Below are 18,036 nucleotides of genomic sequence, written 5' to 3'. Positions count from 1 at the left end.
CTCTGTTCTGCTGGTGCATGGAAAATTCCGCCAGCTCTATATTGTCCGTTTCTTCGTTCAGCCACGTCTCGGTGAAACATAAGATGTTACAGTTTTTAATGTCCCATTGGTAGGATTATCTTTTTTTTTTTAAATCTAACGATTGCACGTTAGCAAGGCAAATGGAAGGCATTGGGAGTTTACTTTCTTGCCTCCGGGTACTCAGAAGGATCCCCAATCTGCATCCCCTTTTTCCAGCGTCTTTTCTTCACGCAAAAGGTGTGGATCTGGGCCTGTTCCAGTGAAAGCAGGGTATCCTTCTCGTCTGACTCATTAAAGGAAAAAGTTTCTTCCAGTCCGCAGTGACTGTTCTGAGCCATGTTCTTCGGCCCCATCTTTACTGTCTTAACTAATCAATTCTAATCATCAATAGTAGTGCTGAGCAATTAGTACTTTTTGAGGTCAGTTCGATTTCGGTTTGATTATGAAAAGATAACCACAGTATTATTAAATAATGGAATAGCAATGATTTTAGAGATTTTTTTAATGCACATTTCAAGGCTTAAAGATAGTAAAAATTAAATGCCAAAACACAGAACATATTCCATTGTCTGTGTCAGGTCTACATTGGGTTGACATCAATAGAAAAAGGGTCTTTACTATGAAATAACACAATATTTCAGTTGTGTATATTACCAAATATACTAGCATCACTACTCTGGACGGTTCTGACCTAGAATACGTGGACAACTATAAATACCTAGGTGTCTGGCTAGACGGTAAACTCTCCTTCCAGTCTCATATCAAACATCCCGAATCCAAAATCAAATCTAGAATCGGCTTTCTATTTCACAACAAAGCCTCCTTCACTCACGCTGCCAAACTTACCCTAGTAAAACTGACTATCCTACCGATCCTCGACTTCGACGATGTCATCTACAAAATAGCTTCCAATACTCTACTCAGCAAATTGGATGTAGTCAATCACAGTGCCATCAGTCTTGTTACCAAAGTGCCTTATACCACCCACCACTGCGACATGTATGCTCTAGTCGGCTGGCCCTCGCTACATATTCTTCACCAGACCCACTGGCTCCAGGTCATCTATAAGTCTTTGCTAGGTAAAGCTCCTCCTTATCTCAGCTCACTGGTCACCACACTCACCCGTAGCACACGCTCCAGCAGGTATATCTCACTGGTCATCCCAAAGCCAACACCGCCTTTGGCCGCCTTTCCTTCCAGTTCTCTGCTGCCAGTGACTGGAACGAACTGCAAAAATTTCTGAAGCTAGAGACTTACATTTCCCTCACTAACTTTAAACATCAGCTATCTGAGCAGCTAACCAATCGCTGCAGCTGTACATAGTCCATCTGTAAATAGCCCACCCAATCTACCTACCTCATCCCCATATTGTTTTTATTTACTTTGCTGCTCTTTTGCACACCAGTATCACTACTTACACACCATCATCTGCTCATCATCATCTGCTCATCTATCACTCCAGTGTTATCTGCTAAATTGTAATTACTTTGCTACTATAGCCTATTTATTGCCATACCTCCTCATGCCATTTGCACACACTGTATGTAGACTTTTTTTTCCTATTGTGTTATTGACTGTACGCTTGTTTATTCCATGTGTAACTCTGTGTTGTTGTTTCTGTCGCACTACTTTGCTTTATCTTGGCCAGGTCGCAGTTGTAAATGAGAACTTGTTCAACTAGCTTACCCGGTTAAATAAAGGTTAAATAAAAAATCAAATAAAACGCTGTGTTTATATAAGGGAATTCAAGTAATTGAACCAACGTCAGTCAAGTAATTTTTTTAATAACTGGATTTTTTAAATGTTGGTTAATCGCGCCACACTAATTGGTTGTGTTAGCGCTGGGCCGGAACAAACCCCTCGTAGTGTTGTTAATGTTGGTTGTTTGTGTTTGCATTATATTTCAACGTGTGTTTCTATGTTTGTGTTTTAGATGAAGAAGGGCAATAAAGAACCTAGTCCCATGGTCCAGTTGTCTGTACAGGACACCACTCGAGAGAGCAGGGTAAGACTACCAGAGCAGAGACTTACTTGACTTATTCCATTCAGCTCCTATAGTGGAGAAAATGACCAAACAGTGCTACCACAGTAGTAGACTATCTTTGCTTTGAAGTCAAACTCCCTCCTATTTCACACTCTAAATGTTCCTTCACGCTGCTTTCAGACCTGTTGGACGACCATCAACCCAAAATGGGAGGATGCCTTCACCTTCTTTATCCCAGATCCACACAAGCAGTCAATAGACATTCAGGTATCTTGACATTCTAACTCCATTGGATAACATGTTCTGCACCCATTTGTCATCATGTTCATTTAATGAATGCTGCATTTGTCTTTCTTCCACATAGCATTCTGTTCAATGACCGCAGTCTCTTTTCTCTGTGTGTATTCTTCACTCAACATTCTTACTATCCTCCCATGTTTGTCTCAGGTGAAGGACAATGACCGGATACAGACTCTAGGTAGTCTGTCCATCCCTCTGTCCCGCCTGCTGTCGGGCCCCAACCTGTCTCTGGACCAGTGGTTCCAGCTAGACAAATCTGGCCCTGCCAGCCGCATCTACATCAACACTGTACTCAGGGTAAGGACTGGTACCTCCTCAATCCCAACCTACAGGTTGATGCACATCTAAAAACAAATTGCTCAGTTTGGCCTGTGTATTGTATTATTCTATCTATCTCATTCTTTTTCTTTCTTTCTTTCTTTTTTTTCTTTCTTTCTTTCTTACTTTCCCTTTTTCTCTCTCTCTCTCTCTCTCTCTCTCTCTCTTTCTTTCTTTCTTTCTTTCCTTTTTCTCTCTCTCTCTCTCTCTCTCTCTTTCTTTCTTTCTTTCTTTCTTTCTTTCTTTCCTTTTTCTCTCTCTCTCTCTCTCTCTTTTTCTTTCTTTCCTTTTTCTCTCTCTCTCTCTCTCTCTCTCTCTCTCTCTCTTTCTTTCTTTCTTTCTTTCTTTCTTTCCTTTTTCTCTCTCTCTCTCTCTTTCTTTCTTTCTTTCTTTCTTTCTTTCTTTCTTTCTTTCTCTCTTTCTTTCTTTCTTTTCAGGTGTTATGGTTAGATGAGGAAAACATCCCCACTTGCTCTACAGAAGCAGCCAAACTAGCAGCAGGTCTCTCAAAGATACGCCCCCAACAGACCTCCCCAGACCCCAGCTTTGCCACAGAGGTAAATAATGCCATGTTTATGAGATAGCAATGTTGAAGAATGTGAGTCTGTGATGAACTAAAGTGTTTTGTTGTTTTAGGGGGTGCTGAGAATCCACCTTCTGGAGGGCCAAAATCTGGTCCCCAAGGACAACATGATGGGGGGCATGGTGAAGGGCAAGAGTGACCCCTATGTCAAGATCAACATTGGGGGTGAGACCTTTGAAAGCCGAGTCATCAATAGGAACCTCAACCCCACCTGGAACGAGATGTATGAGGTAGGATATTACATAGTGGCCATGATTTTATTTGGTCGAGCCAATAAATCAAATCTTGTGAAATCAAATCTTAATTTCAAATCAGATATTTTTAACAAAACAAATAAAGCCATTGTTCCAAACGGACACTCATGCCACTGTAGGGTAATAATGAGTCCAAGGAGGTCTCTGCACTTCAGTAAACAGTAGAACCATAGAACGACTGCTCAACAACCAGGACAGCAGGCTTAAACTGAGAACTTGTCTCTTATTTTGAGGAAAATATTAGGTGACCTAAAAATGTCAGTGTTTCCCTGTATGTTTCCAGTGTTAGTATGTAGAATACTGCCCTTACTGAAGCTGTTGTTGTGTTGTCTCCCAGGTGGTTCTGACCACACTGCCTGGCCAGGAGCTGCATGTAGAGCTGTTTGATAAGGACATGGACATGAAGGATGACTTCATGGGAAGGTATGCAGGCTGTGACCCAATGACATCCTAGTCTATATATAGTGCACTACTTTAGGGTGCCATTTGGGATGCAAACAGTCTCTGGGAATTAGATAGATTTCTATGGCAGGGACATGTAACTACTCCCATAGATTTATTTTTGCTCCATATGACATGTATTTGTACAGTAGCTGGCTCTCTAAGTAGTTTGTTCTCTGATAGTGATGTACTGGTACAGGTTGAAGATCAGTCTGAAGGATATCATCACCTCTCAATACATGGACCAGGTGAGATCTACCTGCCTGCATGGGAGTTGACATGGCTACATACTCTAATTTAAACAAACCAGTCACTGCACTGAATGTTGAACTTTACCATCCTATGTGAAAGCTTTTTAGTTACCCTGTTTCAATGGTAGGCTACACTGTGAGTTGTTGTCTCTCTTATCCAGTGGTACACTCTGAATGATGTGAAGTCAGGTCGCCTTCACCTGGTACTGGAGTGGGTACCAACAGTATCACAACTAGACAGACTGGATCAGGTCAGTCCTATTCTTCCAGTTTTAAATTCATCCCCCAGATATTTGCAGTACTAAACAGTAGAGTAATATATCCTTATACACATACAGTGCATTCGTATTAAACAGTAGAGTAATATATCCTTATACACATTCAGTGCATTCGTATTAAACAGTAGAGTAATATATCCTTATACACATACAGTGCATTCAGTACTAAACAGTAGAGTAATATATCCTTATACACATACAGTGCATTCGTATTAAACAGTAGAGTAATATATCCTTATACACATACAGTGCATTCGTATTAAACAGTAGAGTAATATATCCTTATACACATACAGTGCATTCGTATTAAACAGTAGAGTAATATATCCTTATACACATACAGTGCATTCGTATTAAACAGTAGAGTAATATATCCTTATACACATACAGTGCATTCGTATTAAACAGTAGAGTAATATATCCTTATACACATACAGTGCATTCGTATTAAACAGTAGAGTAATATATCCTTATACACATACAGTGCATTCGTATTAAACAGTAGAGTAATATATCATACACATACAGTGCATTCGTATTAAACCCTTTCCATACAGTTTTTTAAACAGTTTTTTTATACACATTTTCGTTACAGCCTTTTTGTAAAATAGATTTTTTAGAGTAAATCCTTATACAATCAGTGCATTCACACATACACATACCCCCTTATAATGACAAAACAGCCTTATACACATACAGTGCAAAACAGGTTTTTAGTAATATATCCTTATACACATACAGTGCATTAAAAACATTTCTACTAAATAATGTGTGTAGATTGATGAGGGGAGAAAAAAAACAATTGAATCAATTTTAGAATAAGGTTGTAACGTAACAAAATGTGGAAAAAGTCAAGGGGTCTGAATACTTTCCAAATGCACTGTAATTTAGGAGTTATTAAGGACATCATGTTGAGATCATAGAATCTGTTGTGCAAATGATACCTGAGTACAAAACATAACAATATACACTGAACAAAAATATGAACGCAACACGTAAAGTATTGGTCTCATGTTTCATGAGCTGAAATAAAAGATCCCAGACATGTTCCAGCTTATTTCTCTCAAATTGTGTGTACAAATTTGTTTACATCCCTGTTAGTGAGCATTTCTCCTTTGTCAAGATAATCCATCCTTCCCATGCCCTCCCATCATTGCACCCCTGCCAAGTCACGTGCAATCGATAGATTAGGGCCTAATGAATTTATTTCAATTGAATGATTTCCTTAAATGAACTGTAACTCAGCACAATTTTTGAAATTGTTGCATGTTGTGTTTTTGTTCAGTATAATAGGCAGTAGAAAACAGTAGAGTAATGCAACCTGAAACACAGTGCCATACAGTCCCACTGACCTGTTTACATTTCCCTCAGGTGTTCCAGTTTCAGTCCAGGCAGTCTTACCACAACAAAGCCTTTCCATCCATGGCTCTACTGTTTGTGTTTGTGGAGAGGGCTGACGGCCTACCTGTGCGTCTAATCTACCTCTTTCTCAGTTTGGAAGGGATCTCATGACTTTGTGTGCAGAGCTTATGATAATGATGTTATGTTTGTTATGTTTAGAAGACTCATTCTATTTTGCATATGAATACGGTGTTTATTTTTGTGCACATCTCGTGTGTGTGTGTGTTTGTTTATTGTGGTGTGTTTCTAGCTGAAGAAAAGTGGGAAGGAGCCAAAAGTGGGAGCTGAACTTGTTGTGGGGGGGACCTCCCATAAAACGACGGTGAGATAGAGAACTCATGCAATATGTCCCGTTTAAAATTGACATATGACACTGTAAAACCCCTAATAAGCAAGTAATTTGTTTGACTACAAAGTATAAATAAAAACGTTTTGTTCATAAAGTCAGTCTCGTCCAAAAAAGAGATTTGTGAGATGATAGGGGAAAAATGGTATGTCACGGAATTAAGGATACCGTGACAGTTTTCATTGGGTTGGGATTATTTATTTTAATCCTGCCCACATGCCCACAGCTGGCAGCACCCAAGTAATCATCAATTACACAAAATACCTTTTGCAGTTAAAATCCCATGTACCAAAAAAGGTTAAATGAGTTTCCATCGCATTTTCAACTCTACTGATGGTTTTCTCACCCAATTTTTTGCCATTATATATAGATAGTGTACCCACTCTGGTTTTGGCAAGTGTGCTGTAGCCAACAGCTTGCAGATACAGTGCGGGTAGGCTAGTCTACATGATTAGATTATTTGAATTTGTCAAAAGGCAGCCAAGCATCAATGATTATGTCTCCAAAATAAGACTAATAATCCTGCCCCTTTCCAGTAAATATCTCTGTCAGTGAATTACAGCTCATGCCTCCTTTCTATGTCTTTTAAGGTGTGTGATCGCACCATCTCACCCCAGTGGGACGAGGCTTTTTACTTCCTGGTTCATGACCCTAGAGAGGAGATCCTCATAGTGAAGGTGAGTGTGTATGTTACTTTTTAGATAAGAGCTTAAAGATGTGTGCTTTTATAAAAGGGTGTCATCTATCCTTCTTCCATTTTCTCTTATACTAGTTGTCTCACAGTTGGACCTTGCCTATTGGTTCTCTGGTGGTACCAGTCAGAAAGCTGCTGTCAGAACCAGATCTGGTCCTGGATCAGTGGCTGAATCTGGATGGAGCCTCCCCTGATAGTCAGATTCTACTGAGGGCTGAACTGAAGGTGAGACACACTCTTGCACTTACAGTACTTTAGAAACACTATCTTAACCAGTAGGAGGCACTATAGACGTGTATTGATTCAATACATTATGTTTTGTAATAAGGTTGTATGGTGGAGGTATTGAATGTGTTGTTCTTCTACAGGTGCTGTGTCCCAAGAAGTGTGAGATTGATGTGGAGAGGGCAGATCAACCCAGAGCTCGAGCCGCATCTACTGCTGAACAGATACTGGAGAGAGACACAGTGCAGCAGAGGTAGAACAAATGAGGGTGTACTAATACACACACACACACACACACAAGATTGACCAATTTCTCTGTTCTTCCACCATGTCTGTTCAGGTGTATTTCAGTGGACACTCCCAGTGCTCCATCCCCCAGCCCTTCCTCTATCCCAGCACCTGTACCAGAGCCAGAGGAGTCTAAGAGGGTAACAGTTACTGAGATGGTACCTGAGGAGGTCACTGAGGAACCCTGTCTTCCTGGAACACTCCCAACACACACCAACCCTGAGCCCAGCTTTGGCTCTGAGGTAAGAAGCAGTGTGCCAGTGTTTTATTTAATTTAATTTATTTCACCTTTATTTAACCAGGTAGGCCAGTTAAGAACAAGTTCTCATTTACAACTGCGACCTGGCCAAGATAAAGCAAAGCAGTGCGGCACAAACAACACAGAGTTACACATGGAATAAACAAACATACAGTCAATAACAATAGAAAAGTCTACATACAGTGTGTGCAAATGAACTAAGATTAGGGAGGTAAAGCAATAAATTGGCCATAGTGGCGAAATAATTTACGATTTAGCAATTAAACACTGGAGTGATAGATGTGCAGAAGGTGAATGTGCAGGTAGAGATACTGGGGTGCAAAGGAACAACAACAAAAAATATAACATGGGGATGAGGTAGTTGGGTGGGCTATTTACAGATGGGCTATGTACAGGTGCAATGAACTGTAAGCTGCTCTGTCAGCTGATGCTTCGAGTTAGTGAGGAAGATATGAGTCTCCAGCTTCAGTGATTTTTGCAATTCGTTCCAGTCATTGGCAGCAGAGAACTGGAAGGAAAGGCGGCCAGTGAAATATACCTGCTGGAGCGCGTGCTATGGGTGGTGCTGCTATGGTGACCAGTGAGCTGTGATAAGGCAGGACTTTACCTAGCTAAGACTTATAGATGACCTTGAGCCAGTGGGTTTGGCGACGAATATGAAAGGAGGGCCAGCCAACGAGAGCATTCAGTTCGCAGTGGTGGTTAGTATATGGGGCTTTGGTGACAAAATGGATGGCTATTTTGTAAATGACATCGCTGAAGTCAAGGATCGGTAGGATAGTCAGTTTTACAAGGGTATGTTTGGCAGCATGAGTGAAGGATGCTTTGGTTGGCCAGTCCTTTTCTGGCTGTGCCGGGTGGAAATTCTAAGAGTACATGGCCGTCAGGGCCAGATTGTTCTTCAAGATGTTCATAGATGACCAGCAGTTTCAAATAATAATCACAGTGGTTGTAGAGGGTGCTACAGGTCAGTACCTCAGGAGTAAATGTCAGTTGGCTTTTCATAGCCGAGCAGTACCATTTACTGTGTGAATAAGTTATTTAATACTATGTACAGTGCTGTGTGAATCAGGTATTTCATGCTACACTGCTGTTTTTTGTACAGTCTTGTTACTAGTGTTTGTTTTTAGGGGGTGCTGAGAATCCACCTACTGGAGGCCCAGAATCTAATCGCCAAGGACAATCTGATGGGGGGCCTGAAGAAGGGCAAGAGTGACCCGTACGTCAAGATCAACATCGGAGGGGTCAAGTTTAAGAGTCATGTGATCAAGGAGAACCTCAACCCCACCTGGAACGAGATGTATGAGGTATGGAGGTATTCAGTACTTTACTTTTCTGCTCTTTTGCACACCAGTATCTCTACCTGCACATGACCATCTGATCATTTATCACTCCAGTGTTAATCTGCTAAATTGTAATTATTCGCCTACCTCCTCATGCCTTTTGCACACAATGTATATAGACTCTTTTTTTTCTTTTTTCTTTTTTTGTACTGTCTTATTGACTTGTTTATTGTTTACTCCATGTGTAACTCTGTGTTGCTGTCTGTTCACACTGCTATGCTTTATCTTGGCCAGGTCGCAGTTGTAAATGAGAACTTGTTCTCAACTAGCCTACCTGGTTAAATAAAGGTGAAATAAAAATAAAACAAAAAAGTAGCAATATTTGGCATGTCATTAAGTGAACCATCCATCCTGTCTAACAGAATATGGAACAAAGCCAAAGTGACAATATTGCAATTTATTTGTTATTAATAATGCCTTATAGTCCTGAATAGCAAAAGATAAAGAATACGATGAAGAGTAAGAAGAAGATATCAGTCTTCTAACACACCAGAGCTGAGAAATAGAACAACGAAAGGGGAGAAGTGTTAAGGATAAATTAGTATGAATACAGTGTATTTACGCATAGCTGAGGTACAACAACTAGCCTGATCACAGTTGATACATTCACTTAACTCATTAGTAGAGTCCACAAGTGACTGTTGACACAAAACCCAATCTTAAATTCAAATATGCACTATGCAGAAGTCGCTCTGCCATTTCCTGCGTGCAAAAATTCTAGCAGTTTGTCTAAATTCAGTTTGTGACAAAACAAGCAAGTATAGTGTAAAGAATCACTGTACCATCTAAACCGCTGTGAAATATATTTCACGTAACCAAAAATATTGTATTTTGAGCTTGTTAAGATCTAACATTTAAAGTGTTTTTATTTTATTTTATAGAAACAGATCTTGCCTCTCTCACGTCAGCAGGAAGCAGATTGTGCTGTCATTCTTTCTATCTGTTCTTGATTATGGTGATACTATTTATCAATGTGCTGCTGCCACTACTCTTAAACCCCTGGATGCAGTTTGTCATAGCACTCTTCCTTTTATCACAGGAGACTGTTTTATTTCTCATCACTGCATTCTTTACCAAAAGGTTGGCTGGACCTCTTTAAAGTCACATAGATCACATCATTACGCTCTTTTTGTTTACAAAGCCCTGCTCCATAAGCTTCAGACTTACCTAACATTACTGTTAAGATTTCAAATGACAAGTTACCAAACTCCTTCACAGAGTTGGTTAAGTTTGGATAGTCATTTGGTGTCTACAAAGTTAGGTAAATCTGCCTCTAATTGCCTTGCACCCTGTTTGGAATAATCGCCAAAAGACATTTGGATTGGATACTTGGAAGGCCCTAGGTCAATTCAGACAGCTGACAGAGGATTTTTACAATGAAGAATGTGTTGGTTTTAATTGACTGTGTTTTGTATCTTAATGTACATTATCAATATTTTTTTTTCGATACTTGCCTGTTATATGTGCTTGTTTTTGTATCGTGCAGGGCTCATTTGTAGAAGAGAGTTAAGGCTCAATATGACTTCCTTGTTTTAGGTCTTTGAAGCTGGTGTACAAAAGCGAAAGTAAAAGACGCAAAAACAAAATTTAAGAACAGGAAGCATAGAAATAGTGACACACATTTCTATGTGATTTTGGTTGAGTCGCCCAAGAAGTTCCATAATGCAGCTTTAACATTTACCTTGATATTTTTCCATAGTCAATTGTATTTGATCCCCTCCTGCATTTTCTTTATCTGTTTCTTTTTGGCTTTGGATTTCTCCCACTCGAGCCATTGCCCTTCGACCTTCTGTTGATTTGCTTCAGTCTTCAGGAGCTTGGTCCTCTTCTTTTCTTCCTTCTCTGCGCGGGTCTCACCAATGTAGTTTCCCAAACACCAGCTGTAGACCTCCTTGTCTCCTTTGTGTACCTATTGTAGTAGATGTGTAACATTTTCTTCTGTTTTTCTCCTTAAAGTTGCACTATGCAGAAATCTCTCTGCCATTTCCTGGTTGCTAAAACTCTAATAGTTTAGACCACATCTGCCTATTATTAGTTTGTGACTGCATCCAGCTTTCTCAGCCGGTCCTCCTCAGCCGGTCCTCCAAAAAGTCAGTTTAGTTGGTGTCTTCGATTTTGGTAATCCACTCGTTCTACCTGCAGACAAATTCATCCAAAAAGCTACCACTAAACTTTGTTAAACCAAGTCTATCTAATCCTCAGGTACCCTAAAATGTAAAGAAACTATAATATTTCATACGGAAAGAAGTATGTTCAATAGAAAAGTCAAATTAGCAAGTGCACGTCCTCTTCGTCACGCACGCACAGACTGATTTCCAATTGTGACTCCCAGTGCCAAAACTCCAAATTCTTCCTCGTTTGGGAAGAAATCAAGCCTGAAACCTTGAACAAAGACTGTTGACATCTAGTGGAAGCCATATAAATTGCAATCTGGGAGCTGGAATTGCATAGGACCCATAGCTTTCCATTATAAGAGCCTGGGATCTAAAAAATATATATATATTTGTATTTTCTCCTACCATAGCAATTGTGTTATAGTCTTATGCGTTATTTTATAGTCTTATGCATTATCCAATGCTACCAATTATATGCATATCCTGGCTTTTGGGCCTGAGTAACAGGCAGTTTACTTTGGGCACATCAGTCAGGCAGAAATTCTGGAAAAAAAGGCCCTAACAAGTTTTAAACTTCTCTGAATATATTTGTTTTACTTCTCTAAACAAAACAGACATTTTTTTCAGGTAACTCCTAAGTAACCTAATATACCAACTTTAGAATTGACCCCAGCTCTGGCCATAAGTCTACCCAACATTGTATTCTGACGTGAGTCAACCTTGTTATGTCTGCCATTTCTCACCTGATTCAACGTTAGCTCTCTGCATCCGCTGTAGTCTCTCTTTTTTCTAACTGTGGGCTTTGTCTGTGGAAAGTCTGGAAACTGTTCTTTGTGGAATTATGTTTCATGCAATCTATTGCTTTCTGATGAATAGGAGTAGAAATGTGAACTTTCTACACTTAAGAATATTCATATGAAGTATTTATGACATGTTGTCTGTCAACAACTGTCATGACTCCTGCTCTATGGGTTTACTTATAGTTTCCTCTCTAAGTGTTACCGTCAATATGATGTGTTTCCCCAGACGGTGATGACCCCACAGTCAGATCAGGAGGTCCAGGTAGAGCTGTATGATAAAGACATGGACAAGGATGACTTCCTGGGCAGGTGAGAGGAGCTGCTCTGCGTTCCAAATGGAACCCTATGCCGTATATAAAGTGCACTGCTTTTGACACTAATTAGTGCACTATGTAGAGAATAGGATTCCATTTGGTATACATCCAGGTTGGGTCCTGTACTTTTTGTTAGCCATGTTGTTCCCTGTCAAAGTGTTGTTTGATTTCTGACTGTATTTTTCCCTCCTGTGTACAGGTGTAACATCAGTATGAGAGACATCATACACTCCCAGTATACAGACCAGGTAATGCTTACATCTCTCTCTGCTCGTGTACTAAATGATGTCTGTACTCGCTTCCATCGGTGGTCGGTACACTCATCTGTATAATGTGTGTTTTAGTTTTAGTACACCGTCTGATGTGTGGTTTCTTGTCTCTTTTCCAGTGGTACACTCTGAATGATGTGAAGTCAGGTCGTCTTCACCTGGTACTGGAGTGGGTACCAACAGTATCACAACCAGACAGACTGGATCAGGTCAGTTCTACTTCCCTCCGTTCTGTCTCGTCAATTTATATATTTTTCACACCTCAGCCTCCCTCTCTGTAGTTTTCCAGTGTTACGTTTGCCCTGTCCTCACCTCTCCCTATCTCAGTACCCCTTCTCCCCATCTCTCTCTCATTCTATTACTCGTTTTTTACCTTTTAACCACCTGTTTTGATGTTATTTCAAAGTGATTGAACTCTTTTCTCCCCATGCTCCAGGTGTTGCAGCTGCAGTCTCTCCAGTCCTACCAGAACAAGGCTGTTCCCTCTGCTGCTCTGCTCTTCGTCTACATGGACAGAGCCCACTCACTGCCTGTGAGTCACCTCTCACCTTTCACCACTTCACCTCTGTCACTGAGCTATTTTGAACTTTTGAACTTTGGCTTCAGGTTGATGTCTAATTTCGACAGCTGTTATATGTGTTATGCATAAATGTTTATATGTTCGATCTTTTTGAATTGCTCAGTCAGTGTTTGATTTTGACTGTTGTATTGTGTGATCCCTGTGTGTTTGTAGTTGAAGAAAAGTGGGAAGGAGCCAAATGCTGGAGCTGAGCTTGTTCTGGGAGAGACAACCTACAGAACCAAGGTGTGAAACCGCACATGTAGATCTCAAATGCATGACTCGTAACAGGATCTGCCGTGAAAGTCAATTTCTCTGTCTCTCTGAAGGTGTGTGATCATACCAATTCCCCCCAATGGGAAGAGGCTTTCTACTTCCTGGTTCGCGACCCCAGAGAGGAGATTCTCATAGTGAAAGTGAGAGTTCAGTCTGCTTCAGGATGGAGTCACTAAACATGGATAATGTTTAATTAAAACATAATGTCACTCACTGTAAACATCTTGCACAGTCTCTGTTAAATGCAATTCATCCACACAAATCTACCCTTTTATCTTTTCCTTTCTAATCACTCTTTATTTATCTTTCTCTAGCTCTCCAGTGCTTGGGATCAGGCGATGGGTTCTCTGGTGGTACCAGTCAGAGAGCTGCTGTCAGAACCAGATCTGGTCCTGGATCAGTGGCTGAGTCTGGATGGAGCCTCACCTGACAGTCAGATTCTACTGAGGGCTGAACTGAAGGTGAGACACACTTCTATATCCTCTATGGTCCTCTACAGTGCCTAGAGAATGTCTACACCCCACGTTGATTTCTTCACATTTTATTGTGTTACAAAGTGAGATACAAATTTATTGAATTGTCATTTTTTGTCAACAATCTACACAGAATACTTGATTTGATTTAAAAAAATATATATGAGTACTAAATAAAACCCTAATATACCTTGATTAGATAAGTATTCACCCCCCTGAGCCAATCAATACATGTTAGAAATACCTTTTGGCAGCGATGACAGCTGTGAGTCTTCTTGGGTAAATCTCATAAGAGCTTTGCACACCTAAGACAGGCAGTTAACCCACTGTTCCTAGGCCATCATTGAAAATAAGAATTTGTTCTTAACTGACTTGCCCGGTTAAATAAAGGTACAGTAAATAAATAGTGTCCTGCTAAAATGTGAATTCTTCTTCTCGTGTCTGGTGTAAAGCAGACTGAAGCAGATTTTCCTCTAGTATTTGGTCTATGCTTAGCACCATCCCGTTTCTTTTCATCCTGAAAAACTCCCCAGTCGTTGCCCATGTCAAGCATACCCTTGCTTGCAAATAAGGAGGCAGTTCTCATTTTTTCCCGCAGGTTTACTTTCATGCCGCCTTGAATGTTTTGGAATATTTGTATTCTTTATATTTGTATTCTTCTTTTCACTCTGTCATTTAGGTCATTATTGTGGAGTCAATACAATGTTCTACTCCCATCACCGCCATTGATTTCTGCTGTTTTAAAATCACCAATCACCATGGTGACATCCCTAAGCAGTTTCCTTCCTGTCTGCAGCTCAAAGCAGGGGCGGCAGGGTAGCCTAGTGGTTAGAGCGTTGGACTAGTAACCGGAAGGTTGCGAGTTCAAATCCCTGAGCTGACAAGGTACAAACCTGTCGTTCTGCCCCTGAACAGGCAGTTAACCCACTGTTCCTAGGCCGTCATTGAAAATAAGAATTTGTTCTTAACTGACTTGCCTAGTAAAATAAAGGTAAAATTAAAAATTTTAAAAATGTGTCTGGATGGTTTAATAATGGTTTAATAAATCATCCACACAATAATGATTCAATTGACCATGCTTAAAGTTATAGTCAATGTCTGATTTGTTATTGTTAGCTATCTACCAATCACTGTCCTTCTTTATGAGGCTTTCAAAAAGCTCCCTGGTCTTTGTAGTTGAATCTGTGCTTGAAATGCAATACTTGACTGAGGGACCAGATGTTGTATGTATGTGGAAGACAGGAAGGGGTAGTCATTAAAAAATCATGTCAACCCCTATTATTTCACACAGAGTGAGTCCATATAACTTATGTGATTTGTTAAGCCATATTTTACTTCTGAACTTATTAAGGCTTGCTTAAACAAAGAGGGTGAATTTTCTTTCCACTTTAACATTATGGAGTATTTTATGTAGATCAATGACAAAAGAAATAGAATCCCACTTTGTTAAGATACAAAATGTGAACAAATGTAAAAGGGGTGTAGTCTTTCTATAGGTACTGTATACTATCAATCAACATTTTTGAGTGTGCCATAGAGTACACAAAGCGCCACATTATGTACTTTCCCTGCACCTGGCAGTCTAACATTGTCAACAAAAATATTGGTAAATTATTAGTGGCATGTTTTCAATCAAAGATCCTGAACTCGAAGATGACTGAGGGTGTTCGGGTACCACAAGGCTCTGTCTCAGGTCCAGAAACTATTACTAGTTGGAGTTACAGTGAGGAGGAAGAACCAATCACTATTGAGCAGCCAGTTACTGCGACCATTGAGGAGGACCAAGACAGTGAGGTGCCCTCTGAGGAGTGAGTTTTTGTCTCGGCCCCTCCCAATATTCAAATAGTTTTTATAAGTTGATTGCAATTTATATGCAAATGTATGCAGTGTATTGTCAATTATAAAACATTTTGGAATATGTCTCTTTGTGTGTTTTCAGATCTGTTGCAGTCTCTAGCCAACCCTCTATCTCTGAACCTAAGGAAGCAGAGGTTGTCTTTGAGGTCCCTAAAGAAGACCCCAGCCCTCCTGAGACAGTCCACACCCCTGACCCCAGCTTTGAAACTGAGGTAGGTAATCAGTAGGTGGATGCCTCTGTATGCATATCATTCTGTCTGAATTGTATTCAGAGTCAATATTTTTTCCTGTCACAATCAGTGGTTAGAACTGGTTCAGGGAACCGAACTGAAAACTGGAAAATAGAGACATTTTTCAAGAAACAGGATCAGAACCGGGAACCAAAGTCATTAAAAGCATGGGAAATGGTTAATAACGTTATTTTACGTTCAGGGCATTTTTTTCCAGTCCCACAAAAACCACAACAAAGCGTCTATGCAAAGCCCTCCCTCTGTCACTCAGAAACTTATTCCAGTGTCTGCCTGTCAGCTGAAAATCTTTGCCAGTGTGTTTGTGTGTGTGTAGGCTACCTGCCCCTCCCACTCTGAAGCATAGTCTACTGTAGCCTACTGATGTTACAAGCGTAATTCAGAAGATAGGGAGGGAGATTTTTAATTACAGAATAATGGATGTACTTTTTCAATGCTAGTTAGGGATTCTATCGTTATTCACAGTGGATTTATTAATTACCAAAAGGTAAGACTTGTTTTTTATTCTGGTGACGCTCCGCACACACAAGCTTGTTAGCTAGCTAGCTAGGTCTGGTCCAACGTTAAAGCATCTCTGAAGTTCAAAGACAGTCAAAGTTCCTCCATAGAAGCCGCTCCTCCGTAGGTATAGTTCTGTAGGCCTAATTCAGATAATGCATGCCATCCCAAAATGCCCAGCACTCCAAGACAAGCCCCATCCTCCACCCTCTCTCACTCTCTGCCTACCCACAAAATGCCCAGCACTCCAAGACAAGCCCCATCCTCCATCCTCTCTCACTCTCTCTCTACCCACAAAATGCCCAGCACTCCAAGACAAGCCCCAGCCTCCACCCTCTCTCACTCTCTGCCTACCCACAAAATGCCCAGCACTCCAAGACAAGCCCCATCCTCCACCCTCTCTCACTCTCTCCCTACCCACAAAATGCCCAGCACTCCAAGACAAGCCCCATCCTCCACCCTCTCTCACTCTCTCCCTACCCACAAAATTTCAGTTGGATCTCGCACCCGACACTTTTCACTTCCATCACGCATGCAAACAACTCACTGAGCTATAGCTTGCCCTCTCCATAGTAAGCTGAATGATTGGTGAACTAATCGAATGTTGCGCTAAATGTAAAAGTATATATATATGGTTTCAGAGGTTTTAAAAGGAACAGAAAGAAACAATATAAAGCGTTACTTTTTTGGGGTTCGAACCGGTTCGGAAGTTTATTTTGCCGGTCGGAACAGTATAACGGAACAAGAAATGGTTCTACAACTTTGTAGCTGCAGGTGAAAGCATTGACGTGTTTTTGACCAGCAGAAAGAGGAGCCAGAAGAACCTATCACCGTCACCCAACTGTCAGTCACAGCAGACACTGAGGAGCTCCAACCCTGGCAGGGACCAACGGCAGGGTGAGCTCCATTCAACAACAGATCCACAGAGCTTTGCATGTACACTGACTTTGCATTGATAATCTTCAGTGTGGGAAGCAGCTATCAACATGCTGTGTGTGTGTGTTCCTTTATGAATATTCAGATCTGTTACAGAGGACATTGCCAGAGCTACAGTGTCTAGCCTTCCTTCTGTGTCTGTACCTGAGGAAGCTGAGGTCATGCCTGATGTCATCCCTGAAACACGCCCTCCTCACACTACCCCTCACCCAAGTTTTGGCACTGAGGTGGGTGCTTTACTGAAGGGACTATAAAAATGATTTATACTACCAAGAACAAAAGTTCAAATTGAATAAAAAATATCTCAAGACCTTATATTGTTTGTATTTTGAGATTGCTAGGATGCCTTCAAAAAGGTTATAGTGTGTCACTGCAGTTCTGTTGTTTGTCTTGTAGGGGGTGCTGAGAATCCATGTACTGGAGGCCCAGGAACTGGTTGCCATGGATAAGCTGATGGGGGGCCTGAAGAAGGGCAAGAGTGACCCCTATGTCAAGATCAACATCGGAGTGGTCAAGTTTAAGAGTCATGTGATCAAGGAGAACCTTAACCCCACCTGGAACGAGATGTTTGAGGTATGGAGGGACTTGTAGTTTATTCAATTAATCTCTGTCGGCTGTTGGAACTGTGTGTCCATTTAGATGAGCGGTAAAAGGGATTGTGCTGAACTGAAGAAAGTAAAAGCAATGCGTGTTAGGACAGACTTTT

The 18,036-nt window shown here is 40.8% G+C and overlaps 1 protein-coding gene across 3 annotated transcripts in view; it reads left to right on the top strand.

Moving 5' to 3' along the window:
- LOC124031224 (extended synaptotagmin-1-like) overlaps window positions 1-18,036 on the top strand; it is a 51,471-nt gene that overhangs the window by 21,757 nt on the left and 11,678 nt on the right. For 2 of the 3 annotated variants that reach the window (XR_006838094.1, XM_046342248.1), the window contains exons 14-40: window positions 1,955-2,026; window positions 2,186-2,272; window positions 2,453-2,602; window positions 3,061-3,180; window positions 3,260-3,436; window positions 3,798-3,883; window positions 4,101-4,149; window positions 4,314-4,403; window positions 5,802-5,897; window positions 6,082-6,153; window positions 6,768-6,854; window positions 6,950-7,096; window positions 7,240-7,349; window positions 7,437-7,626; window positions 8,774-8,950; window positions 12,127-12,209; window positions 12,414-12,462; window positions 12,603-12,692; window positions 12,920-13,015; window positions 13,217-13,288; window positions 13,372-13,458; window positions 13,633-13,779; window positions 15,430-15,599; window positions 15,731-15,860; window positions 17,197-17,291; window positions 17,416-17,557; window positions 17,727-17,903. Coding sequence is in view for 2 of the 3 variants with exons in the window: in XM_046342248.1 (XP_046198204.1) it covers window positions 1,955-2,026; window positions 2,186-2,272; window positions 2,453-2,602; window positions 3,061-3,180; window positions 3,260-3,436; window positions 3,798-3,883; window positions 4,101-4,149; window positions 4,314-4,403; window positions 5,802-5,897; window positions 6,082-6,153; window positions 6,768-6,854; window positions 6,950-7,096; window positions 7,240-7,349; window positions 7,437-7,626; window positions 8,774-8,950; window positions 12,127-12,209; window positions 12,414-12,462; window positions 12,603-12,692; window positions 12,920-13,015; window positions 13,217-13,288; window positions 13,372-13,458; window positions 13,633-13,779; window positions 15,430-15,599; window positions 15,731-15,860; window positions 17,197-17,291; window positions 17,416-17,557; window positions 17,727-17,903 (3,048 nt within the window). In the remaining variant the exon portion in view is untranslated. The remainder of the gene's footprint in view (window positions 1-1,954; window positions 2,027-2,185; window positions 2,273-2,452; window positions 2,603-3,060; window positions 3,181-3,259; window positions 3,437-3,797; window positions 3,884-4,100; window positions 4,150-4,313; window positions 4,404-5,801; window positions 5,898-6,081; window positions 6,154-6,767; window positions 6,855-6,949; window positions 7,097-7,239; window positions 7,350-7,436; window positions 7,627-8,773; window positions 8,951-12,126; window positions 12,210-12,413; window positions 12,463-12,602; window positions 12,693-12,919; window positions 13,016-13,216; window positions 13,289-13,371; window positions 13,459-13,632; window positions 13,780-15,429; window positions 15,600-15,730; window positions 15,861-17,196; window positions 17,292-17,415; window positions 17,558-17,726; window positions 17,904-18,036) is intronic. The other variant, XM_046342249.1, reaches the window with a different exon arrangement.

The sequence above is a fragment of the Oncorhynchus gorbuscha genome, linkage group LG03 (genome assembly GCF_021184085.1).
Source record: "Oncorhynchus gorbuscha isolate QuinsamMale2020 ecotype Even-year linkage group LG03, OgorEven_v1.0, whole genome shotgun sequence".
Taxonomy (NCBI): domain Eukaryota; kingdom Metazoa; phylum Chordata; class Actinopteri; order Salmoniformes; family Salmonidae; genus Oncorhynchus; species Oncorhynchus gorbuscha.
Note: the sequence above shows the minus strand (reverse complement) of the source record. Positions and strands in the feature narration are given on the sequence as shown.